Source organism: Orcinus orca, chromosome X, assembly GCF_937001465.1.
Source record: "Orcinus orca chromosome X, mOrcOrc1.1, whole genome shotgun sequence".
Classification (NCBI taxonomy): Eukaryota; Metazoa; Chordata; class Mammalia; order Artiodactyla; family Delphinidae; genus Orcinus; species Orcinus orca.
In genome coordinates this window covers 88,485,098-88,511,446 of record NC_064580.1, presented here as the reverse complement: position 1 = coordinate 88,511,446, position 26,349 = coordinate 88,485,098, and the positions used below count along the sequence as shown (strand labels likewise).

Genomic DNA, 26,349 nt, shown 5'->3' with positions numbered 1-26,349 from the left:
TCTTCCCGGACCAGGGCACGAACCTGTGTCCCATGTATTGGCAGGTGGACTCTCAACCACTGCGCCACCAGGGAAGCCCACTAATCTACTTTTGGTCTATGTAGATTTTTCCTATTCTGGACATTCTCCATAAATGGAATCATACAATATGTGGTCTTTTGTGTCTGGCTTCTTTCACGCAGCATAATGTTATTCTCAGCATAATGTTATCAAGGTTATTCTTTGTTGTAGCATGTATCAGCACTTCATTCCTTTTTATGGTTGAATAATATTCCCTTGTATGGATATAACACATTTTGTTTAGCCATTCATCGGTTGATAGACATTTGGGTTGTTTCCACTTTTTGGCTATTATTGAGTATTGCTGCTATGAACATTTGTGTACAAATTTTTGTATGGACATATGTTCTCAATTCTTTTAAGTATATACCTAGGAATGGAATTGCTGGGTTATATGGTAACTCTCTGTTTAACTTTTGAGGCACTACCAGACTGTTTATCAAAGTGGCTGTACCATTTTACATTCCCACCACACCAATACTTGCTATTGTCTTTTTGATTATACCCATACTAGAGGGTATGAATTTGTATTTCATTGTGTCAATCCTTTTTTGAAATACCAAATATCCAGTTCTTTAAAAAAATCTTTAATGCCTCTATTTAGTTGGTTTCCTAAGTATATGCTTGATCTGCCTATTATTAAAGCATCCAGGACTGGGATCAGCTAGAACTGATTTGGTTCCTCGGGTTGGAGGGCTATAAGGGAGGGCCTATCAGGTAAAACATTTCTAACACCAAACCAAGACACAAAGATGACTAAGCCACATTTCCTGTTTAATAGGGGAGCCAGTCACGTACCCAAAACAACTACAAAACAAAGTAGAATGAGGAAAGTGCTATAATAAGGCAAGGGAAGTACAGAGGGGTATCAGGACAAACCAGGTGCAGTTCTCTCAAAATACAGTGCTAAGCAACTCCAAACATCACCAAAGCAAACTGGCTCTCCACCCCTACCCAGCCACAGCGTGAATCCAGAGTCTTCTTGGAAACAGTTACAAGAGCAGGGAACAAGGCTCTTAGAGATATACTGTACTGAGCCTGAGAAGTATATTTGTCATCTTCTCATTTCAATTACTATTCATACTTACTACCCACTGGCTGGCTCTTTCAGACTTGGCCTCATTACTTTCAGTCTTACATCAATTTGTAAGACTGCACTGAAGAATGGTTGTAAAGTACTTTGTAAATCTAAAGTGCATTATAAATAATAATCTCCTATTGCAACCTTCTTAGCAACAAAAAACAAGTCCTATCCCGGAAGTTCCTCATTGCCCTCTCCCCAATCTACCATTTTACCTGAATTGTTCCCATCACACCTCTTTGCACCAGTACACCCCAACTTCTGGAGATGATGCTTACAATCAGCTAAGCCTTCAGAGAACCTTTGCAGTCTTAGAAGCATTTTGATTCTGTATTTTGCTTTGGAAATAGAAAGCAAGCCAAGGAGATTGCTCCCATTTCATCATGGAGAGGCTGAGGCATATGAAGATTAAGTGACCCAATAATTTTAAAGAAATCATGTTATCAGACTGAAGTTCTGTGTGTCCTCCCTGTTTTACCCCTACCTCTACCCATGAGAAAACTACAGCTATTGAGGTTGTGGGATTGGGATACCTACTCCCCAGGTCCCAAGCCTTTCTCCTGAGAGTAGCTAAGAGTAAGCAGGCTGCCTGAGCACAGCTCACTCATATTCAACAGACCAGAGAAGGTAATTTCACTTTTTTTTTTTTTTTTTTTTTTGCGGTACGCGGGCCTCTCACTGTTGCGGCCTCTCCCGTTGCGGAGCACAGGCTCCGGGTGCGCAGGCTCAGCAGCCATGGCTCATGGGCTTAGCTGCTTCGCGGCATGTGGGATCTTCCCGGACCAGGGCACGAACCAGTGTCCCCTGCATCGGAAGGCAGACTCTCAACCACTGTGCCACCAGGGAAGCCCGGGTAATTTCATTTTTGAACTGCTCTCTACTTTTCTGAAGTGGAACTCAATTGTGCTTGAAAAAGTCAAGAACAACCTAATTGCCCTCAACCATCTGTCTAAACCCTGCTCAGGGCAATGGGCCAGGGCGTTGTAAAAACACATGATTCTGCCTGAGGGAGCACTTGGAGGAAGCTCTTTGGAAAACAGAGACCTCTAATCACCTCTTTGTTTATTCAAATATTTATTGAGCACTTACTATCTGAATACTTCAGAGTAGTAATAGCAGAGGGGTCACCAGCACAGGTTCTGAAGGCCAACTGCCTGGGCTCAAATCCTGACTCTAATGCCTGCTTACTGACTTTAGTTTCTCTCTTGGTAAAATGAAAATAAAATTACTCATGCCATAGAGTAGACATGAGGATGAAATGAGATCCACATGTGAAGTGGCTAGTGCACTGCTTGGCCCGTGGGAAGTTTTCAATAAATGCTAGCTAATATTGCTATTCATGCAGAATCAGAGCAAACTTGTCAGGGATCAATGGATGAGAGTAAAATTTTACAGCCCTTCGGCCAGTTTCATGGGCCCATTGCTAGAACTTCTCTGGGAAAGAAGCACATGCTGAGAAGAGTGGTAGGAAAAGTGTCATGATTGGAGGAGGTAAAGTAGAAACACTTGGATTTCAGGGAACTACTTGTTGCACTATGGAAGTTTCAGACGAATATCAACACCAAAGAAGAAGTTATTGCACATCAATGCATTCTGCTCTAGGGTAAATGATTCCTGCTAACACAACCCAGCCCCTCCCTGTCCAGTTTTCCATCACACGACAAAGAGGACAATGCAGACTTAGGGAAGTGATTTTTAGGTGCAAAGCCCGGAACCTAACAAATTATTTTAACTTCCTCCCAGCAACACTTTTCCTGGAATTAGTCCTGTGAGTTGGGGTACCCAATTGACCCCAAGGAAAGACAAATATGGCAGAGAGAAAATCCAGTTGATGAGCCAACTTAGGAGAAGACTGATTTAGGACTAACTTGAGGGAGTAAAGGGTCTTTTGCTGAGACAAGGCTCAAAAGGAACGAGGGAGGGTGGGGCATGAAAGTGAGAATACTGTTTTGACCATGCTAATGGCTGTCAAGCAGGAATCTTTAAAACCCTTTCCTGCTTTCATGTTTATCGAGTGTTTCCTGTGTGCACAGTAATGCTGAGTATTGCAAGGGTCCCAAAAGAAGCAACAAATGTGCTTCCTGCTTCCAAACTGTGATTAAAGTGAAGTGGGAAAAATAGTCTACACTTTCTGCCTGTAACTTAATTCCAGATTGGAGAGTACAATGGTAACAGCTGCACTAACTGTTTTCATTTTACATACAGCACATAGAGTCAGAACCTCTTGAACTCAATTCACATAAATTGACATAAAATCATACGTGGGCACTTCTGTTTGTTATAGGATTGTAGCCAGAACTGTATTAAATTCTCTGTTTATGTTCTCTACTGCACCAGTCTCTCATTGAACTGGCATTCCATAGTCTTTAAACAACAACCAACCCAGTAAAATGTCTCTGGTCCTCCCAGGGAAGGGCTGGAGGGCCCCAAGGGCATACACACAGTGTGTTAACATCATTGGGCATTCCTGTGCCAGGTCTGCTGTTTCCTCTCAATCCCTGTGCCATTTGAAAGCCCTGTTTTTGTTTTCCACTCATGATGGGCTGAACCTCAGAAACAGTGGGCTGGTGAACAACCATTTGTGACCAATCTAATTGTGAGGGAACGAAGGCAATGGCAGACTGAGCAGAATGAACCCAAAGCTCCAATGAGCTACCAACCCACGCATCGGTACACTCTCTGGATTCCTGTATCCCAGTTCCTCACACGTCTCACTTAGGGTAACAAGGCTCACAGTGAGGGGGAGGTACCAGGCAAGGCAAGTAGTTTGCTAGGATTATTTTTCTCTTCTATATGACATTCTCAAAAAGTTCTCCTTTGCTTGTCTAAAGTGGGTTAGGTGTAGTTTTGCTGAAAGCAAAGAGATGGCCCCTTCCAGCCATGTGAACCTCTGGTTATACTTCCTGAACCCCACAGATGAGCCACCTTGTTTAGTGTCCATGCTGTCTAGTCTTTTTTTTTTCTGTTTAAATCTACCAAGGACCAAGCTATCCAAAAGATCTCTGCTTATTGAAAGCTTGCTGCTACTGCTATTACTACTTTTTATTTTTTACATCTTTATTGGAGTATAATTGCTTTACAATGGTGTGTTAGTTTCTGCTTTATAACAAAGTGAATCAGTTATACATATACATATGTTCCCATATCTCTTCCCTCTTGCGTCTCCCTCCCTCCCACCCTCCCTATCCCACCCCTCTAGGTGGTCACCAGGCACCGAGCTGACCTCCCTGTGGTATGTGGCTGCTTCCCACTAGCTATCTATTTTACGTTTGGTAGTGTATATATGTCCATGCCACTCTCTCGCTTTGTCACAGCTTACCCTTCCCCCTCCCCATATCCTCAAGTCCATTCTCTAGTAGGTCTGTGTCTTTATTCCTGTCTTACCCCTAGGTTCCTCATGACATTTTTTGTTTTTTTCTTAAATTCCATATATATGTGTTAGCATACGGTATTTGTCTTTCTCTTTCTGACTTACTTCACTCTGTATGACAGACTCTAGGTCTATCCACCTCATTACAAATAGCTCAATTTCGTTTCTTTTTAGGGCTGAGTAATATTCCATTGTATATATGTGCCACATCTTCTTTATCCATTCATCCGATGATGGATACTTAGGTTGTTTCCATCTCTGGACTATTGTAAATAGAGCTGCAATGAACATTTTGGTACATGACTCTTTTTGAACTATAGTTTTCTCAGGGTATATGCCCAGTAGTGGGATTGCTGGGTCATATGGTAGTTCTATTTGTAGTTTTTAAGGAACCTTCATACTGTTCTCCATAGTGGCTGTACCAATTCACATTCCCACCAGCAGTGCAAGAGTGTTCCCTTTTCTCCACACCCTCTCCAGCATTTATTGTTTCTAGATTTTTTGATGATGGCCATTCTGACCGGTGTGAGATGATATCTCGTTGTAGTTTTGATTTGCATTTCTCTAATGATTAATGATGTTGAGCATTCTTTCATGTGTTTGTTGGCAATCTGTATATCTTCTTTGGAGAAATGTCTATTTAGGTCTTCTGCCCATTTTTGGATTGGGTTGTTTGTTAGAGCTGCATGGAATTTTATCACTGTTTCCTCCTCTTGGGGAAGCTCAGCCTGATAGCACAGTCACTAAGAAATTATTCTGACCACAATGGGAGAGTCTGTGAGACTTCCAACAGAGGCTGATATTTAAATTGGTCAGCAGACGGGGAAGGGCATTCCAGGATGAGAGCAACATGAGCAAGGGTTCAGGGGTACGTAAGTGCATGGTGGATTCAAGAAAATGAATAGCTGAGCAGGACTACAGTGGAAGTATCAGTGAAGTGAGAGTGATGCCCAGGAGACTGTAACAAGGTAAGGTGGGGCAGAATGTGAAGGACATTGAAAGCCAGGTTAAGCGGGTGGACTTACTCCTCTAGGCAATGGGGTGTTCTAAGCAGATGAAACACAATCCAATCCACATTTACAAAGAGAGCTCTGTGGGAGTATGGAGGCTTGATAGACAGAGGTAAAGAGACCATTGAGGAGGCTCTAGCAAAGGGCTAGATAAGAAATGAGAGCTATATCTAGGGTAGTGGTAGTGGGAACTGAAAGGTGGCAGATTTGAACACACTAAGAAGCAGTGATGTGCTGGTAAACAACTGGCTCTCCAGAAAAGAAAAGGAAAAAAAAGCCCCGATTTACAGTGTTTGTTGATTTCCATGGTGTAAATACTTCCCCATGGCTGATTTCAAGGTAACACTAGACGTTGCTGGATGTGGAATTGTGAAGAGGTGCGCTCAGTCAGCTCTCTTGAGCCAGCGTGTGCTGGCATACCACTACCAAGTGACCAGTTCAGTATGGGGGAAGAAAGAGAAAAATCAAATGTGATGGACATGGCTAATTTGGATGACTCCTTAGATGTTAATAGAGAAAGGGAACTCAGGAGGAAAAACAGACTTTATTTATTTATCTGTCTGTGGTGGGGGAGGATTAAGAGGTAAGAGGCATATCAGGAGGGAATTATGACTTTGGTTTTGGACATGTTGACTTGGAAGTCCTACCCTTGGAATTCAATTTTCAATGAGGCTCTGCCTTATAACAATAACTCACATTAATGGAATACTTATATTGTGCTAGGCACATTATATGTTTTTATGATCTTTCAGTTATACCACAACCCTATGGCTCTAGTAGAAAAGCTGGCACATAGTAGTTACACAACAAATATCTTTTAAATGAATGAATGAATTAGGTACTCTTGTTTTTTTCATTTTATAAATGAGAGAAATGAGACACAAATTGATAGTAACTTTCACAAGGTCATTCAGCTGGGACTCAAACTCAAGCCTGTGTGATTCCAAAACCACTCTGCTATACTATATGTGTGTGCTGTGGAGATGAACCATGGCAGGGACCTTTTCTTTTTTATCTTTCTAAATCTAATCTATCACAATGCTTATACATAGTGTTATAGACTGAATGTTTGTGTTCCCCCAAATTCATATGTAGAAGCCCCAACCCCTAATGTGACTGTATTTGGAGATAAGGTCTTTTCGGAGGTGACTGGGGTTAGATGAGGCCATAAGGGTAGGGCCCTCATCCGATGGGATTAGTGTCCTTGTACAAAGAGGAAGGGAGACCAGTGCTCGCTTGTGCTCGCGCTCTCTCTCTCTCTCTCTCTCTCTCTGTCTCCATTCACATGCACCGAGGGAAGTCTATGTGAGGGCACAACAAGAAAGTAGCCATCTGCAAACCAGGAATAGAACTCTCACCAGAAGCCAAATTAGCACCTTGACTTTGGACTTTCCAGCCTCCAGAGCTGTGAGAAAATAATGTCGGTGTTTAAGCCACCCAGTCTGTGGTATTTTATTTTGGTAGTCTGAGCTGACTAATACACAAGTACTGGATCATTAAATATTTGTTGACTGAATGAGGACTGATCCTAATATTTATATTGAAGTTACTATTTTTCAAAGATAAGGCCTAGTAGGACATAAGGAAGAGCTAGGAGTAAAAAGAGGCTCCACCTGAGAGATCTTTGGTAGGGGATTTTTCTCTGATGGAAGTTTTCCTCTGTGGGGCTGGTGAGGAGTTTCTTGCCAGGATTTTACAGCAGTATTACTGACCAGCCTCAGAAATATCCTTTCTTGGGGATCTTCATATTCTGCTTCCTCCATTCTTGATATACTTATGACATTAGGAATGCAATGGGATAATAAGAAAAGTATTTATTAATTTAACAAATATGTATTGAGTATCTTCTGTGCTGTACAATATGTCCATTATGGTATTTATTTTTTTACCACAAGCCTGGGAGGTAGTTCATATTATCCCGTTTTTGCAATGAAAAAATTCAAGTTAGTAGAGGTTAATTTGCTCAAGGTTAAATTATAAGTGGAATCACACATTTGAACTTGTGTTTGACTTTTTAAAACATTACCGTCTCTCTTTCTTCACCCTTCCTAACCAGAGAACACATTTTTATTTTAATTTTTTGCTGTTTGCAATCAAAGGACTCTGATTAAACCAAACTCAGTGAATGGTACTATTTTATTTACCCAGTAGGTTACGTCAGAAACCTGAGAATTCTGGGCTGATAAGACACTCCTATATCATCAGTCACAAGTCTGATACTGAGTCTACTTCTTAAATCTTTCTAATCAGTCTCTCTATTCTTATAGCTACTGCCTTGATTCAGGCCCCGTCTTGCCTTAATTGCAGCAAAAACCTCTTAGTTGGTCTTCTTGCTTTCTGAAAAGCCAAATTGATCATGTTGCTCCTCTATTTAATACCTGTTGTGGTTCTTCATACCATTTAATATGAGTTTGAATTCCTTAGCTTAGCACAAAAGGCATTTATGACTAAGCCCCTGCCCACAATTCTCCCTCTTGAATAAAATGTAAAGTAAACCCACTATTTTTGTGCTAACATTCAACTACCCCCCGACACACACACACAGTACAAACCAATAGGCAGGAGATATTTTCAAAATATTCACCTAAAAGACCTTAACTCCTGGAAGGGGCAGACCTTTGTACAGTGCCTACTCATCATAGACACAATACTTAATTCCCTTCACTCTCTTTCCCATGCTGAATATTCCCCAGTAATTCCTCAGTGGTATAATTTCATTCCATTTCCTTCTTGCTTCGACTCTTCTCTACAAGCCAAAATGTACACATTATTGTCTTTTCTTCCTGTGGTGGTCCCCCAATGAGCCCATGCCTCCCTGTATTCACACCCTATGTGACCTATCCCATATCCTTCCCTTCCCCTTGAATCTTGACTGGTCTCGTGATTTTCTTTTAACCAATAGACAGAAGTGACTGTGTGAATGCTGAGGCAAGGTCAGAAAAAGCCTTACAGCTTCTACCTGGGCCACTGGGACCATTCCCTCTCAGAACTCAGCCATTATATTGTGATAAGCCCAGGACACACGGAGAGGGAGCAGGTAGTTGTTCCAGTTGACAGCCCGAGCTGAGTTCCTAGGCCAGAGCCAACATCAGCCACCAGTGATATGAATGATCCACCTTGAACATCCAGTCCAATAGAGCCTTTTGATGACTCCAACCCCAGCCAAGAATTGCCCAGCTGAGCCTAGTCAGCCCACAAAAATGTGAGGAGACAAAAATACAGTAATTTTAACTTTGGGGTAGTTTGTTACACAACAAGAGATAATCAGAACGCTTTTCTCATTCCACCTTGTATCTAAAAAAAATTCTCATAGGTAAACTAGCTAATGTTGTATTGAACTTTCTTTCCTAGTCATACTATCATCTAGTCTAATAAGTTTTTCATCCTAGGACAAGCATTCAGAGACTCACCTAGATGATTCAGCCTTAATCTACATCTTCTGCAGTTTCGAATTTCTCTTTATAAGATTGAATATACTCTTTTTAAACTTTTTAAAAAATAGGACTATTACTGATTACAGGATTTTAGTAATTGTAGGCTTGTGGTGAAGTATTCTGAAATTCATCCTAAGTAATGGCTGGTTACTTTTTTCTTTCAACTCTAAATGTCTGCCCTAGAACTCTTCTATTGGTAACTACAGATCCCATAGATATCTTTATCCCTACACTTGGTCTCCAGGAGTAAATCCCTCTTCTGTTTGTAATAGAAAGATGCTTAACAAGAGTAGACTACTGACATACCCATTTCTTTCCCAATGCTTCCCTTTCTTTTTTTCGTAGTGGCTATTCACTGGATTGTCAGTTTTACTTTCATTTGGTATGTTTTTCTGACAATATATATCAATGTCAAACGTTAAGAAGAACAAAGTTAACTATTTTCTCTATCTCACAACTCCTTCCTAAAAATCCTCAGTGTCTTCTTGACTAAAGATTCTCACTTCAAAGGAGAATTGCTAGGTAAGGATTCTGAGTCCATCAATTACTATCATGTTAAGCAAAATACTTCCTTCAAAACCAAACTGATGTTGGAGAAATGAAAGCTTATTGTTTCCTCCATATTAGTACTTAACGGTGGTAAATTGCATGAAAAAGTAATGATAATAATGGTTAACATTCATGAAGTGATCATTATATACTAAGCACTGTTCTAAGTGCTTTACATGTATTAATTCACATAATTTTTATAACAACCCTAAAAAGAAGGTGATATTATTACCCTTATTTTACATATAAGGAAACTGAGACACAGAGAAATTAAATAACTCGCCCAAAGCCACACACCTAGAGTGTGGCAGAGTCTAGATTCTAAACTAGACAATCTAGCCTCAGTGTCCACTCTCTTAACCACTATACCATTAGTTCAAGTTTTTATTCAAAGTTTCCAGATACTTAAACTTTAAAGAATGGAATAGAAAAAGCAAAATTACCCAGTATCTATTTTTCTTCTATTTTCTCTGTGTTAGAAAATGATTATTCATTGGTTTGGAAAGGGTAGAACAATTACTCATATGAATATTATATACAAAGATGAATTAAGCAACACTTAATACAACATCTCAACAGTCTGTAAAAATTAAATTCTAGGGACCTGTGCCAGTAATTTACTCATTGCCCTTCAACTCTACTCCTACCATTCTATACTTCATGCATTTCCCAGGCTCTCTTGCTAACTAAGCTTACTGTTGGAGTCTGCCAATAAGAGGCAGTGACAGGAGATCAGAAGGTGGAGGAAGAGAGATGCTTCCTGCTTTTGGCTCTGATAGGTTGCAGTTGCTGATAGAAGATGTAGTGACAGCAATAGCAGTTTCTGGCCCTGGTTAGGTGATACTACTTTGGCAGATCTAGAATTGATTGTGATGTCTCTAACAGTGCAATAGTAGATACAAACTTGTGAACTACACTCCAAGAATATTAGTTTCTGATCTCTTGGTATCATCTTTTCTTCCTTTTGCCCACCCACCCTTCTCCATTTTGCTCTACCAGTCCTTTCAAAATTGTCGTAACTAATTCTTTTTATTAAATTCCCTGTTTGAAACACCAAGAGTAATTTCTTTTTACCTGTGTGGACCTTAAAACCCCAAAGAACTTACAGATGAGACTATTGGATCCCTCTCAATGATTTTTGAGAAACTGATGGTTACATCAGAAGATTGAAAGCAGCAAAACATTGTACTTAAAAACTTTTGGGGTTGGGTTTGGGGAAGGAGAGAAATAGGTGAGGGAAATTAAGAAGTACACACCTGCAGTTACAAAATAAATGAGTCATGGGTATGAAATGTACAGTGTGAGGAATATAGTCAATAATTATGTAATATCTTAGTATGGTGACAGATCATAACTAGACTTATGATGATCATTTTAAAATGTGTAGAAATATCGAATCACTATGATGTGTAATAGGAACTAACATAATGTAGGTCAATTATACTTCAAAAACAAACAATCAAACTCATAGAAATAGAGATCAGGTATTTGACCACCAGAGGTGGGGGCAGGGGGAATTAGATGAAGGTAGTCAAGAGGTACAAATTTCCTTTTATAAGATAAATTAAGTACTAGGGATCTAATGTACAGTGTGATAAAGATAATTAACACTGCTGTATGAAAGTTGTTAAGAGAGTCCTAAGTGTAAAAAAATCCTAAGGTAAAAATTTTTTTTCTATTTCTTTAATGTTGTACCTATATGAGACGATGTAATCATTTCATGATGTATGTAAGTCAAATCATCATATTGTACACCTTAACCTTATACATGTGCTGTATGTCAATTATATCTCAATAAAACTGGAAAAAAATTAATAAAAGTTTTAAAACTTTTTGTATTGTAAAGAATAACACATACAGAAAAGTGAGCACACAGAAACATATAGCTCAATGGTTTACCAAGAATCAGCCAAGTAATCAGCACCCAGATCATGAAACAGAACATTACCGGCACCCCAGAATCCCCCTGCCAATCACTAAGTCCTCTCTCTTCAGCAAAGGTAACCATTAACCTGACTTTTATGAGAATCATGTCCTCATCTTTCTTTATAGCTTTACCACCTAAGCATGTATACCTGAACATAAATGGTTTAGTCTATCTGTTTTTTGAACTGTTATATACGTAATCAAAAAATATGTGTTCTGGGCTTACCTGGTGGCGCAGTAGTTGAGAGTCCGTCTGCCGATGCAGGGGACGCGAGTTCGTGCCCCGGTCCGGGAGGATCCCACATGCCGCGGGGCGGCTGGGCCCGTGAGCCATGGCAGCTGAGCCTGTGCGTCTGGAGCCTGTGCTCCGCAACGGGAGAGGCCACGGCAGTGAGAGGCCCGCGTATCGCAAACAAACAAACAAACAAACAAAAAAACCCTAGTCTTACAAAATTCTTAAAGAAACCTAATAACACAAAAATGCAAAATATGAAGCGTTTAACTTGTCAAAGTTAAACCTATTTGGTGTTAGAATAAGACAAAATGCTAAGAAAAAATTAACCCTTATTAATGTCAAGGAAAAATCTGAGGTCCAGGGTAAAAGGAGCTAATGTAGTTATTAGTCAATATGTCTCAATATGTCTACTCTTATGTAAATAGCTGATAGGGGTAGGGTTTTTCAAGTGTAGGTCCCAGCCAGACTCAATTACTGTCTGACCCCTAGACCCTAAGTCATAGACCAAGAATCCTCAAGCTGAGGGAAGCTCAATTCCTTTCCAAACACAAGGGAAGTGGATCTTTGAAGTCAGGAAGGGCAGAAATCAGAAGAATTGTACTCTAGCTCCCCATTCAGCTCCACACACTCATTTCCTCTTCTTTCTCTGCACTAGGCAGAGGCTAAGTAGCAGAGGTCGAATTCTTAATTCCTTGTAGTGGGGTAAACGTCCAGCAGGGGGAGATGGTAGGATATCCTAGATTCAATAGTAGTAAGGAATTCTAAACACAACCAAGAATGTTTTACACAGAGCACCTTAGAAACTCGGTTAAACAATTGAAATAAGGTTAACTTTTACAATTCTCACCTGAAATTAAATAGTTTAATAAATTTTTCTTTACAATTATCCATATAAAGACGTGAAAATTGGACTTCCCTGGTGGCTCAGTGGTTAAGAATCTGCCTGCACATGCAGGGGACACAGGTTCGATGCCTGGTCCGGGAAGATCCCACATGCCACGGAGCAACTAAGCCTGTGCGCCACAACACTACTGAGCCTGCGCTCTAGAGCCCGTGAGCCACAACTACTGAAGCCTGCACGCCTAGAGCCTGTGCTCCACAACAAGAGAAGCCACCGCAATGAGAAGCCCACGCACCGCAACGAAGAGTAGCCCCCACTCTCTGCAACTAGAGAAAGACCACACGCAGCAACGAAGACCCAATGCAGCCAAAAATAAATAAATTTATTTTTTAAAAAAACGTGAAAATTTTCCATTTCTATTTAAAATATCATTCACTCTGGCTGTATCCTCATTCAGAATAAGGAAAATTAACTAAATATTTTGTTAGAAATTCAGTTGCATTTTATCTGTTTGAATACATCCATTATAGCTATATTATATTTTTATTTTTGGTAGAAAAATATGCAAATACCTCTAAAATTGATCAGAAACCTTTTTAAAGAGAAACAATATTACAATGATTTTTACCCACTATTTCATAACCTACTTCCACTTGCCTATCTATACTTTAGAAAATTATTCCAGCCTATCTTTTTTCCTTACTGACCCTAAAATATCTCAAATAAACATGTAAATCTGGTATCTAACTTTAAAAATTCTTTAAAATGCTTGATGGCTGCACAATTACCACATAAAATTCTCTTTGCATATTCCTAATTTCCTAGACTGGAAGAGGACAAGGTATGACATAGAAGAGAAGCAAATAATGATTTTATGACTATAATTTTTCCAAGTTTGTTATTATACAGTTAAGATAATCATTATACAAACATGCTATCTTTAAGATTACTCATCTCATCCTTTCCCAAAACAGGAATTGAAACAGTTCTTATAAGTTTTTTTTAAGAGCTTTAGTGATATAATTTAATAACATAAAATTCAGTGGTTTTTTATTATATTTACAGAGCTTAGAACACTTTTAGCATCTTAAAAAGAAACCTCATACCCATTAGCAGTCACTTTCCGTCTTAGTCCTTTGGGGCTGCTATAACAGAATACCATAAACTGGGTAGCATATACACTACAGAAATTTATTTCTCACAGCTCTGGAGGCTGGGGAGTCCAAGATCAAGGTGCTGGCAGATTAAGTGTGTCTGGTGAAGACCAGCTTCCTGGTTCATAGACAGCCATCTTCTTGCTATAACATTACCTGATGAAAGAGGCAAGGAAGCTCTCTGGGGCACTTAACCCATTCATAAGGGGTCCACTCTCCTGACCTAATCATCCCCAAAGGCCTCACCTCCAAATATCATCACATTGGAAATTCAGCATATGAATTTTGGGGGCACACAAAATTTCAGTCTATAGTACTCCCCATTACCTCCACCCTATCCCCATCAGCCCCAGACAACCATTTAACTACTTTCTGTCTTTATCAATTTGCCTACCGTGGAATTTTCATGTAAATGAAACCATACAATATGTGCTCTTTTGTGACTGGCTTATTTCACTTTGTATAATGTTTTTGAGGTTTGTCCATATTATAATATGTATGACTTCATTCCTTTTTTTTTTTTTTGCTAAACAGTATTCCATTATATGGAAATAGCATATTTTATTTATCCATTCATCAGTAGGACATTTGGGTTGATTCCACTTGGGGCTATTATGAATAATGTGGTTATGAACACTTGTGTACAAGTTTTTGTGAGGACATGTTTTCATTTCTCTTGAGTATATATCCAGGAGTACAATTACCATATCAGTCATTGATATGGAATACCATATCCGTCATATGGTATCTCTATGTTTAAAATTTTGAGGAGCTGCCAAATTGTATTCCAAGGTGGCTACAACCATTTATAGCCCAGGCAGCAATGTATAAGTTTTAATTTCTCCACATCCTCACTTCTTTTTTATTATAGCCATCCTAAAGGGTGTGAGGTGGTATCTCACTATGGTTTTGATTGAATTTACCTAACGACTAATGATGTTGAGCACCTTTTCATGTTCTTATTACCCTTCTTTTCTGGGAAGAAATATTCAGATCCTTTGCCCATTTTTTAATTGAGTTATCCTTATTAGTGAGTTGTAAGAGTTCTTTATGGACTCTGGATACAAGACATTTATCAGATATATGATTTGCAAATATTTTCTCCCATTCTGTAAATTTTCTCTTCACTTTCTTGGTGGTCTCATTTGAAGCACAAAGTTTTTAATCTTGATGAAGTTCATGAATTTTTTCTTTTATTGTTTGTGCTTTTGTTATCAGAGCTACAAAATCAATGACTAACTTAAGGTCATGAAGATTTACTCCAATGTTTTGTCTAGGAGTTTTATAGTTTTAGACATTACATTTAGGCTTCTTACGCACTTTAAGTTAATTTCTGTATTTGACGTGATAAACAGTCCAACCAGACTCTTGCATGGGGATATCCAGTTTTACCAGCACCACTTTCTTTCCCCATTGAACTGTCTTGGCATCCTTGTTGAAAATCAAATTGACCCTAGATGAATGGGTTTATTTCTGGACTCTCGATTCTATTCCATTGATCTTTGTGTATCCTTATGCCAGTACAACACTGTCTTGATTAGTGTGGCTTTGTAGTAAGCTTTGAAAGCAGGAAGTATGAGGCCTCCAATTTTGTTCTTCTTTTTCAGTATTGTTCTGGTTATTCATAGTACTTTTCATTTCCATTTGAATTTTAGGATCAGCTTGTCAATTTCTGCAAAATGCCAGCTGGGGTTTTGATAGGGATTTCATTGAAACTGTAGATCAGTTTGGGGAGTATTACTATCTTAACAGTATTCAGTCTTCTGACCTATGATTATGGGACATCTTTGCATTTATTAGATGTATTTTTACTTTCTTTAAACAACATTTTGGTATGGTGTATTACATTGATGTTAAGCCAACCTTGTGCTACTGGGGTAAATCCCAGTTGGTCATGGATTATAATCCGTTTTATGTTGCTGGATTTGCTTCGCTAGTATTTTCCCAAGCTTCTTGAATGTATAGAGTGCTTTTCATCAAATTTGGGGCATTATCAGCCATCATTTCTTTAAATATTTTTTGTCCCTTTGTCTCCTCCTCTGGTATACCCATCATGAGTGTGTTTGTGTACTTAATGCTGTACTACATTTTCATAAGGCTCTGTTCATTTTTCTTCACTGTTTTCAAGTCCAGCACTTCCATTTGGGGTGTGGTGTGTATGTATTCGATTCTTTACTGGTATTTTCTTTTTGATGAGTCATTGTCATTACATATTCCTTTAATTATTTAAACATGGTTTAAGTTCTTTGAACATATTTATAATAGCTGCTTTGAAGTCCTTGTCCACCAAGTTCAATATTTGATCCCCCCTCAAAGGCAATTTGTCTTTTTTTCCCCTGAATATGGGTCACACTTTCCTATTTCTTTATTAATCTGAACAGTTAGGTAATATATTGTAACAGCACTGGATTGTCCCTGCTCCAGAGTCTTATAGCAACTTGGCTAGACTAATTCTGTGAAATCAGTTCCCCCATAGTGTGTAGCCTCTAATTTTCCTGTTTGGATTTTTTATTTTTCATCTTGACACCTGGGTTCCTAAGGGTAATCCCTGGGTCAGTATAGTTTAGCAGTCATCCACTGATTGATTGGAGTTGCACTTAAGCCCCTGAGCCAATAAGGTTTTCATTTTTTGCTGTTTGACCTGTGTGGCTTAAAGACTGCTTTCACACTTCAGGGAGCTTACAAGTTTGTCTCACATTTAGTCAAGGACTAATAGTAAAGCAGTTTCCTCTCCAGTTGTTCCTGAGAGAGTGTGGCCTTAGGTATGTGCACACTCTTCCTTATCACCAGGCCTCCTTTGCTGGCTCTTTCTCTGGTCTGTTAAACTTCTGGCTGGTCTGCCTCTATTAGTATCATACCATGCTTTTGGCCTCCACTGATTGCTGATTTTTATTTTGGACAGTTCCTTTGAGGCACAAATTGCTCCACAATACAAATAAAGTCAGGTCCCTCAGGCAGGGCCAGGGTGTTGCCAGCCTTTGAGGTTTTCTCTGACCCTGTTGGAACCTCTATATTATGGAACAGTATCTGGGAGAGATAGGAGCTGCCACTTGGCTGCCAAGCTCACTGTAATACCTCTTCTGCAACGCAGAGTTGGGTGGGAAAATGGGTGTAACCTCTATCTCACATGTTAAAGACTCCTACTACTATTACTGAATTTTGTAGATTTTGAATAAATGATTTTCAATTTGTTGCAAATCCCTTTATCATTCTCCAGAGACTTTGAATGACTGTCTTTGCTAATTTTGACTAATTAGGTAGATATTTTTTTCTGGGGAGAAGTTCCATTGAGCTTGACTATGCAGAAACTGACGATCAAGTTTGTGAATTTAACCTAGTCCACAAAACTGATTACAAATAGAAAAAGGATTCAGTTCTATTTTTTTAAGTTGAAATTCACATCTAATTAAACAATTATATACTACCTTCTTCCTCACTACCCCAGGTAATAGAAAGTTCACCTACAAATAGATACAAGGGGAAAGTACAGCATATTAAAAATGCAATCTTGTTCAATTTCATATGTGATATTAACTATGTTATTGTATCCAGGTTCTGTAATACTCATAAATGCTTAGGATGTCAAACTATTAAGTAGGTGCTTATTCATTCATACTTTCAGCACTTTTCTCAGAAAGGCTCAGGAAACCTCTGTTCACACAGAAAGTAAAGTACAGAGAACGTGCATTACTTCAGTAAGCCAATACCTCCTGGAATAGTCTTTTTTGTTTGTTTGTTTAAAAAGCCTTTATTCATTTTTGATCAGGGAAAGGACAATCGTAATGTCAACTTGTCACCTAATCATAAATTTGAACTTACAGGATTCACTGCCCTAAAGACACTGCACCTACTGACTTTGACAAGATAACTTAAAATGAAAATCTCCTTTCTGTTCCCTAAGGTTGCATGTTGAACGAATCAAACAATCCCTTGCAACAGCCAACATTGGTACTTGGCCTAGGTGTAAAGTCAAATAGCGAAACAGGAGCAAAAGGCCAAAAGCATTGTAACTTGATAGCCCAGCAAGTACAAACATCATCGGAACAAAGAAAGTTGCAGGCACCAAATAAAACAAGGCAGGTTCATTAGCATAAAAAAATTTACACTTGGTTGAAGGTGAGGTCAACTATTCCACATATGAACTTGTATGCCAATCCTAATGGCTAACATGGAACCACAGAAACAAAAACAAAAACCTTAAATTCAATAACTACACTGAATGTAAAATTCAAAACTTGAGTTTACCCAGGACATCCTCCAAAATCTACAGCTAAAACTTTTTTTTAATGCACCAGAAGATCTGTTGTAATGACATGACTTGGTCACACTTAGATTTGCATTTACATAAGATTTAAGGGATACCTTTCCCCACTATTCCTTTTACATTTGAATATGGATATGCTTAACTATTCAGCTCATGCACTAACTGTACTAAAAATGATGAAACTTACTACCATGATTTTTTCTAAGAACTCACACCACGTAACAGTTAACACCCAATATAGCTTCCTAAAAATGCCCCAACAGAAAACATTTTGTTCAGTTTGGTGCTTGCTGTGACATAATACCAACAGAATAGTATACAATTAATTTACTCATCCACTACGTCATATATTTTAATCTAACTTTTGTTCAAATTTTAGTAACTTCATACCTATTTGCCAAAATCCTTGTGTTAAATGTAACTACATCTGATATTCTTAAACTGTGGCTCCTATAACACAGTTCAAGTGTTTTTTCCCCTGGGTATATTTAGACAGTTTAATCAAGAAAACAAAGTTATGGTATTATGATTAGCCAAAGCTCTTTCTAGCAGACCGCTGAATACAGCAAGTCATAACAAATGCCTTTCCAGAGACAAGAGCAAAGCAAAATATTTTCTATTCATAAAAGGAGCTACCAGCATGCTTTGTGCCATTAAAAAGTTACTTTTCAAAATATAACCAGAAGACTTATGGTCTACTAGAAAGCTTCCACTCATCACAACACTATAACTACGCCACAGAAACTTTCATGACAAAGTCTCCAGATATACAAAGAGAAAACAACATTACTTAAAGGTATGTGGAAGCCTCAGTTAACAGGGAAATGAAGCCTTAGAACACAGAATACATCTAACAAAAAGAGAACAGAGTAGACACTGTAGCTGGCTATTTGTAAAGGACCACAGTTTCTCCCTATGGATCAACACCCCTACAAAATAAACTGTGCCTTAATTATTGCTTATTTAAAATTACACTTTTACAGGGCTATTTAGTACCTGACGCAGAAAAACAATCACATAAGGAAGCATTTATTTGAGGTTTAACATGAAATCATACAAATAAAATTTGTATAAACACAAATCCACGTCGAGTCATAACACAGATAGCAAAAGACAAAGTAAAAACAAAAACTAATTGGCCGCTATATACAGTTGGACACAGTTGTGTCTTGTACACTAGAAAGTCTTTTACAAAATAATCATCTTAGATCAACAGAAGACCAATCTTCAATGTCGTCCTGCAAGATGGGTTACCTTAGCAATCTCTTCCTGTTTTCTCCAACGTCCCCTTTTAGTATGGCTGGTAATTATTTTGGTGATTGCCACCCCCTCGAGATGCCTTGCCATAAGTGCTCTGTTGGCCTCGGCCACGACCCCTAGTACCACCTCGTCCACCAGCTGCAGCACCTCTTCCTCCTTTTTGTTGTTGCTGTTGCTGCCTATATACCTCTTTGGGTTGTGCAACTTTGATTTCACACTTCCCAGAACCAACTTGATGGTATCTGCTTTCTAACAATTTCTTTACTGGCTCTTCATCTGTGTATGTAATAAAACAAAATCCTCTTCTTTCATTTTTGTATCCATGGGAAGTTCAATACTTTCAATCTCTCCAAAGGCTCCAAAATATTCTTTAATTTTTTCTTCTGAAGTATCTGGGCTCAATCCACCCACAAAAACCTTTTTAGGGGGTTCCTTCCCTTTTAAAGCTTTGGCTCTTTTAGGGTCTATCAATTTGCCATCCAGCTTGTGTTCTTTCATTTCCAAAACCTTATCAACACTAGCAGCATCTTTGAAAAGCACAAATCCAAATCCTCTTGATCTTCCAGTGACTGGATCTGTTTTAATTGTGCAGTCTACAACTTCCCCAAATCGAGACAAATATTCAGTCAGATCTTTCTTGCTTGTATCCCAGCTCAAGCCTCCAATAAACATTTTACCATCATCCTGCTGATTCTTGCTCGCATTGATCTTAGATCCCTCTGCAAATTCCTCTATGTTGCTGTACTCGTTCATGTCTTCCATAGCGGCTGAGTTATCGGCCGGGAGGTGCTGGCGTGCAATCCGTGTCGCGGCAGCAGCGGCAGCAGAATGTTGTATGGAGCTGGATTTAAAATGGCGGCGGAAGAGCTGGAATAGTCTTTAATTGCATTTCTATAAGATATACTTTGATCAAATATAGCTTCCAAAGTAGGAAAAACTTTTCTCTTTTCCCCTTTGTGGGTTTTCAATGAAAATTCTACAAATTTTCTATCATTTTACATGCCAAACCTTTGAAAGACAGACATCAGAATCTAAATTTTACCAAAGAGAGAATCAAGAGGCAAAGTATTTAAGTGACTTCCAAGGTCGTACAATTCACTAATGATGAACCTAAAACTAGAAGCAATAGAAGGACTCCTTAACATCCAGCCTCCAGCTCTGTGCACCAAATCTATTTAGATAAGCTAATATTCTTCCTGGCAAGCTGAAAAATGTTGCATTCCTGTTATATACTTTGAAATGGACTTTAATTCACATGTACTATTATGCTCCTTGGGAAGATATCCTCTTATGAGTATTATAAAAATAAAGCATTAATGATTCTGGTCAACAGTATATTCTGTTAAACACGATTGCCCATCGTCTTAATCAGATCAGGCTGCTATATAACAAAAATACCACAGACTGGGTGGCTTTAAAAAACAAATTTACTTCTCACAATTCTGAAGGCTAAAAGTCCAAGATCAGGGTGCCAGCATGGGTCCTCTTCCTAGCTTGTAGACAGCTGCCTTCTTGCTGGATCTTCACACAGTGGAGAGAAAGACTGTATCTCTCTTGTCTCATCTTATAAAGGCACTAATCCCATTAATGGGAGCACCACCCTTACAATTGAATTACCTCCCAAAGGTCCCATCTCCAAACACCATCACATTGGGGGTTAGGGCTTCAACATATGAATCTGAGGGAAACAAACATTCAGTCCATAGCATCCATCTTTAATAGAAACAGATTTTTTTACATGACAGAAACAGAGGCTCTCTATATTAAAAAACCTAATAATTTAAACAAAGTGAAAAGTAGTATCAACTGAAAAAAATCTTAAAAATATAATACTAAGTTTAGAGAATATTTTTTCTTCTATCTAGTAAACCATTTTGTGATAAAAAATGTATCTGATATAAAGAGAATTTCTACTATGTTAATAAAAGTTATGTGAGGCACCATAGACTTATCTACTTTTCTTTCCAGATTGTCCCCCAAGACCAAAGGAGAAGTTATGATAAAAAGAAAAATAAAATGTTAGAAATCTAATAGCAGTGTTATTATTGAATATTAAGTCAATATTTAAAACATCAACAATTTTACACAAATACTGGGTAAACAAAGTGTTCTTTTTGTACAATTGGGAAAATAAACCACATTTTCTATTTCTTTTCTTTTCTAGGCATGTTTGGTACTGAAACAAAATAGCTATTCTTATTTAAATTTTGTTTTTCTTTGCCATGAAGATTCTTCAAAAAAGACTTTTCAAATAACTAGATTTGGCATACTTGCATAGCTGTATATCTAATCTTAAGTGGGTTAAAAAATTGATCAAGAGAAGAATATGGTCAAAAAGGTACCCAGGGAATCATTACTGAACAAAAAGGCAAACTAAAGGAGAAAATTTTTTTCTCCCAGAACATAAACTTAAGTTTAGAAAAGTTTCTTCCATGATCTGAAGATTGTTACTGGTTAAATTTCATAAAAACTAATCAAACCCCTTCTCACAATTTAAAGTTCTACATGATCTTAAGGATCAAAATACCATGTTCTGAAAAACAATATGGGAAGTTATTTGGAGTACAAACTTAAAAAAAAAAGAGAATTCTCTAAATAGTTACCCATTGGGGAAGCTATCAGATTTACTTCAAAGCAGCTAAAGCTTCTTTTATCCAGGTATATAGGCTACATTCCACACCATTAAATAACCCTTCCTTTTTGAAACACTTTCTGTACTTGGCTTCCAGCACACCAGTCTCCTGACTTTTCTTTAAGCTCACTGGTGGGTCCTTCTCAGTCTTTTGCTGGTTCCTCCTCTACTTCTTAACATTGGCATACTCCAGGGCTCAGTCCTTTGCCATTTTCTTTTCAAGCTGTACTAAGTGATCTCATCCAATGTCATGGCTATTCAGTAAAGATTCCCAAATCAATTTTGTCAGTACCAAACTGTACCCTGAACTCTAGATTTGGATAGCCAACTGCCTATTTAGCATCTCCAACCTAACATGACTGAAAAAGAACTCATGATTCCACATTCCTCCAAATCTGTTCCTCATCTCTCTGTTCCAGAATTCACCCAGCTACTGTTAAAAACCTAGGAGTCATCCTTTACTCCTCCCTTTCTCTCTCCTCATATCCAAGCTATCAGCAGATCCTATCTTCTTTACCTTTAGAGCTTGCGTCCAGTATCTAACTACCCCCACCCCAACTCTCCATCATCCACCACACTAGTCTAAGACTCTTGCCTGGAACACTGTAATAACCTAACTGGTCTCTCTGCTTTCATCCTTAATCCTCTTCAGTCTAAACTTCACACTGCAGTTCCATACAGGTAAGTAAAATGATGCCACTCCTCTGCTCTCAGTCCTTCTAATGGCTTCACATTACGTATCCATACCAGGCTATAAGGATCTTCATGAACTACTCTCTGGCTTTCTCCCCTATTTCTTTTCTTACCATGTTTCTCCCTTAATCACTATGGTGTAACCTTACTGGCCTCTGCTATTCCTCAAACATGCCAAGTTAACATTTTTAAGCCTTTTTACTTGCCTTTACCTCTTCCCGGAATGCTCTTCCCCCAAATATTCACATGGTTCATACACTTATCTCATTAGGGCCTCTGCATTGGCCACCTCTTCAAACAGGCCTTCCCTAACCATCTTATCTAAAGTAGCAACCCCCTCAAACATGTATATCTCTTTATGTATAATTTGGTGGAAGGCAGAGTCTGATGATGAAGTCATTTTTCCCTAGTGGACTAAAGAATCTAGATCCTGAAAAATAAAATTAGCCACATTGAGGCTCTCTCTCCTTAGCCATGGATAGAAAGACAATCCAAGCACTCCCTAAGGATGGCAGTGTGTTGGTGACGAGCATGGAAACTCAAGTGGAACCACTTGGCCTCTCTACCAATGAGGAAAGAATTTAGTCCCATACGCTCAGTTTGTTTCTTTCTGTCCCTATTCCTTGCTTTTTCACCTGATATTGTACATTTGTTTACATCTGTATTATCTGTCTTCTCCAATGGAATGTAGTAAATTCCACAAAAGCAGATACTGTATAACCAGCACACAGAAGAATACATGGTATATGGTAAGCTCAATAAATATGTATTAAATCAAAAATGAATGAAAAAAAATGAATGAATAAATAGTATTTCTAGTTTGAACACCATCCAATAATATAGTTTAGGGTTCTGTTTTGCTTTAAAAGGAAAAAAAAAGAGCCACAATGTGCACTTAAAAATAAAAATAGGGCTTCCCTGGTGGCGCAGTGGTTGAGAGTCCACCTGCCGATGCAGGGGACACGGGTTCGTGCCCCGGTCCGGGAAGATCCCACATGCTGCGGAGCGGCTGGGCCCATGAGCCATGGCTGCTGAGCCTGTGGGTCCAGGGCCTGTGCTCCGCAACGGGAGAGGCTACAACAGTGAGAGGCCCGCGTACCACAAAAAAAAAATAAATAAATAAATAAATAATAAAATAAAAATAAATTCAGCTTGATTTCTTTCAAATGATACGAATTTTATTAAAAGAGGGACAGTTATTCAGTAGCGCTGAAGCAAAATTTTGTAGTCAATTTTCAGCAAGATACTCTAGCTATTATACAATTTTTTAAAAGCTTCAGAATTATTCCTGAAAATAGTTACAGTTAGTTAATTTGGACCTAAACACTAAAAAATGGGATATATACATACACATACATGTGCACACACACAAAATAGAGCAGTTTTGTGAAATCAAACTGGTATAAATAGGAATGTAGATTATCCCACAATCCTCTTCCCTTCCTTCTCTCATTAAACTGCTACCAGTGAAGGCCCAGAAATCTACCAGCTACTTAGAGCCACCTTTTAGAGCTAGAAATGTATCCTCTTAACTTGGTGTTGGTGTGGTTGTTCACAATAAGAAAAATGGCAATATCCACAGAGGTTTTACAGAGGCAGCTGAGTATTTTGCATGAATATGTCTGTAGCTTAACTGCCACCATATATTATTTACCTGCTCTCTTCCATCAAAAATGCAGCTCATAGTCCACAAGAATGTGAAAAATCCCACCACATAACAGATATGTCTCTTTATGTATAATTTGGTGGAAGGCAGAGCCTGATGAAGTCATTTTTCACTAATGAGCTAAAGAATCTAGATCCTGAAAAATAAAATTAGCCACATTGAGGCTCTCCTGAGCCATGGATAGAAGGCCAGTCTAAGCACTCCCTGAGGATGGCAGTCTGTTGGTGAAATGAGTATGGAAACTCAAGTTGAGCTACTTGACCTCTCCAGCAACAAGGAAGGAATTTAGTCCCATATGCTCAGTTTGTTTCTGTCAACATTCATTTAATGTTGATCGGGTGGTTTATGCTCTCTGCTCAGGGGACAGAAGAACGATGAATACTGCTTCTTATGAAAAGTTTCAAGCCTTGTAACCCCTCTGAAAATAAATAGTCCAAATACCAGTTCCATTTCTTCCCCTGCAGGCACAAAAAAGGGAAAATTACTTATCAAATATTCCGTTTGCTTATTCTCTACCTCCTCTTCTTTGCCTAGGATAAGTTCCCAGCATCCTGGATGCACATACCAAGAGTTAGTTCGAGTGGCCAGGTTCGTAACTGAAACTCAGTCACTAAGTAACAGTCAAACCAGAGAGTACCCGAATTTTAAGGGCTAAATATTCCTTTTATTATACTGGCAAAAAAATTCAGCTGTTCAACTCTATGACATAAATCACAGCAAGATCCTTTTTGACCCACCTCCTAGAGAAATGGAAATAAAAAACAAAAATAAACAAATGGGACCTAATGAAACTTCAAAGCTTTTGTACAGCAAAGGAAACCATAAACAAGACAGAAAGACAACCCTCAGAATGGGAGAAAATATTTGCAAATGAAGCAACTGACAAAGGATTAATCTCCAAAATTTAGAAGCAGCTCATGCAGCTCAATAACAAAAAAACAGACAACCCAATCCAAAAATGAGCAGAAGACCTAAATAGACATTTCTCCAAAGAAGATATACAGACTGCCAACAAACACATGAAAGAATGCTCAACATCATTAATCATTAGAGAAATGCAAATCAAAACTACAATGAGATATCATCTCACACCAGTCAGAATGGCCATCATCAAAAAATCTAGAAACAATAAATGCTAGAGAGGGTGTGGAGAAAAGGGAACACTCTTGCACTGCTGGTGGGAATGTGAATTGGTACAGCCACTATGGAGAACAGTATGGAGGTTCCTTAAAAAACTACAAATAGAACTACCATATGACCCAACAATCCCACTACTGGGCATCTACCCTGAGAAAACCATAATTCAAAGACTCATGTACCAAAATGTTCATTGCAGCTCTATTTACAATAGCCCAGAGATGGAAACAACCTAAGTGTCCATCATCGGATGAATGGATAAAGAAGATGTGGCACATATATACAATGGAATATTACTCAGCCATAAGAAGAAACGAAATTGAGCTATTATGTGTAATGAGGTGGATATACCTAGAGCCTGTCATACAGAGTGAAGTAAGTCAGAAAGAGAAAGACAAATACTGTATGCTAACACATATATATGGAATTTAAGAAAAAAAATGTCATGAAGAACCTAGGAGTAAGACAGGAATAAAGACACAGACCTACTAGAGAATGGACTTGAGGATATGGGGAGGGGGAAGGGTGAGCTGTGACAAAGCGAGAGAGAGGCATGGACATATATATACTAACAAACGCAAGGTAGATAGCTAGTGGGAAGCAGCCGCATAGCACAGGGAGATCAGCTCCGTGCTTTGTGACCACCTGGAGGGGTGGGATAGGGAGGGTGGGAGGGAGGGAGACGCAAAAGGGAAGAGATATGGGAACATATGTATATGTATAACTGATTCACTTTGTTATAAAGCAGAAACTAACACACCATTGTAAAGCAATTATACTCCAATAAAAAAAATTCAGCTGTTCAAATGAACAAGTACTGTGAAATGGAAATGGGTCATCATTCCTGCACTCTAGGAATTTAACATCTAAAACAGACAACACAGACATTATTATATTACTTCCTATATTAAATATGTACACAGCAGAGTTTCTATATTGAGACAATTGTGCTTGGCTTTGTTAAATAAGACGCATTACAGTGACACTTTGACTATGCAAGTGTATTATAAAATAAGATGATGCACAGACACAACAGC

The 26,349-nt window shown here is 38.6% G+C and overlaps 2 protein-coding genes and 1 long non-coding RNA gene across 5 annotated transcripts in view; 1 reads left to right on the top strand and 2 right to left on the bottom strand.

The window, feature by feature from the left end:
- The first annotated feature begins 5,281 nt into the window (after window positions 1-5,281).
- Window positions 5,282-13,051, top strand: LOC125963136 (uncharacterized). Its single transcript, XR_007474950.1, has 2 exons — window positions 5,282-5,479; window positions 12,563-13,051. It is a non-coding gene; the product is annotated as an uncharacterized LOC125963136 (long non-coding RNA).
- Window positions 13,052-18,932: 5,881 nt separating this feature from the next.
- Window positions 18,933-20,056, bottom strand: LOC101283709 (heterogeneous nuclear ribonucleoprotein D-like). The gene is given in 2 exon segments (XM_049705154.1): window positions 18,933-19,502; window positions 19,505-20,056. Coding segments are annotated over 2 exon segments (729 nt in total). The 5' UTR covers window positions 19,947-20,056; the 3' UTR covers window positions 18,933-19,215.
- Window positions 20,057-20,189: 133 nt separating this feature from the next.
- The window catches only part of CENPI (centromere protein I), a 66,667-nt gene continuing 60,507 nt past the window's right edge, over window positions 20,190-26,349 (bottom strand). For all 3 annotated transcript variants that reach the window (XM_049705093.1, XM_049705091.1, XM_049705092.1), the window contains exon 21: window positions 20,190-24,633. In XM_049705093.1, the coding sequence (XP_049561050.1) occupies window positions 24,532-24,633 (102 nt within the window). In that variant the 3' untranslated portion in view covers window positions 20,190-24,531. The remainder of the gene's footprint in view (window positions 24,634-26,349) is intronic.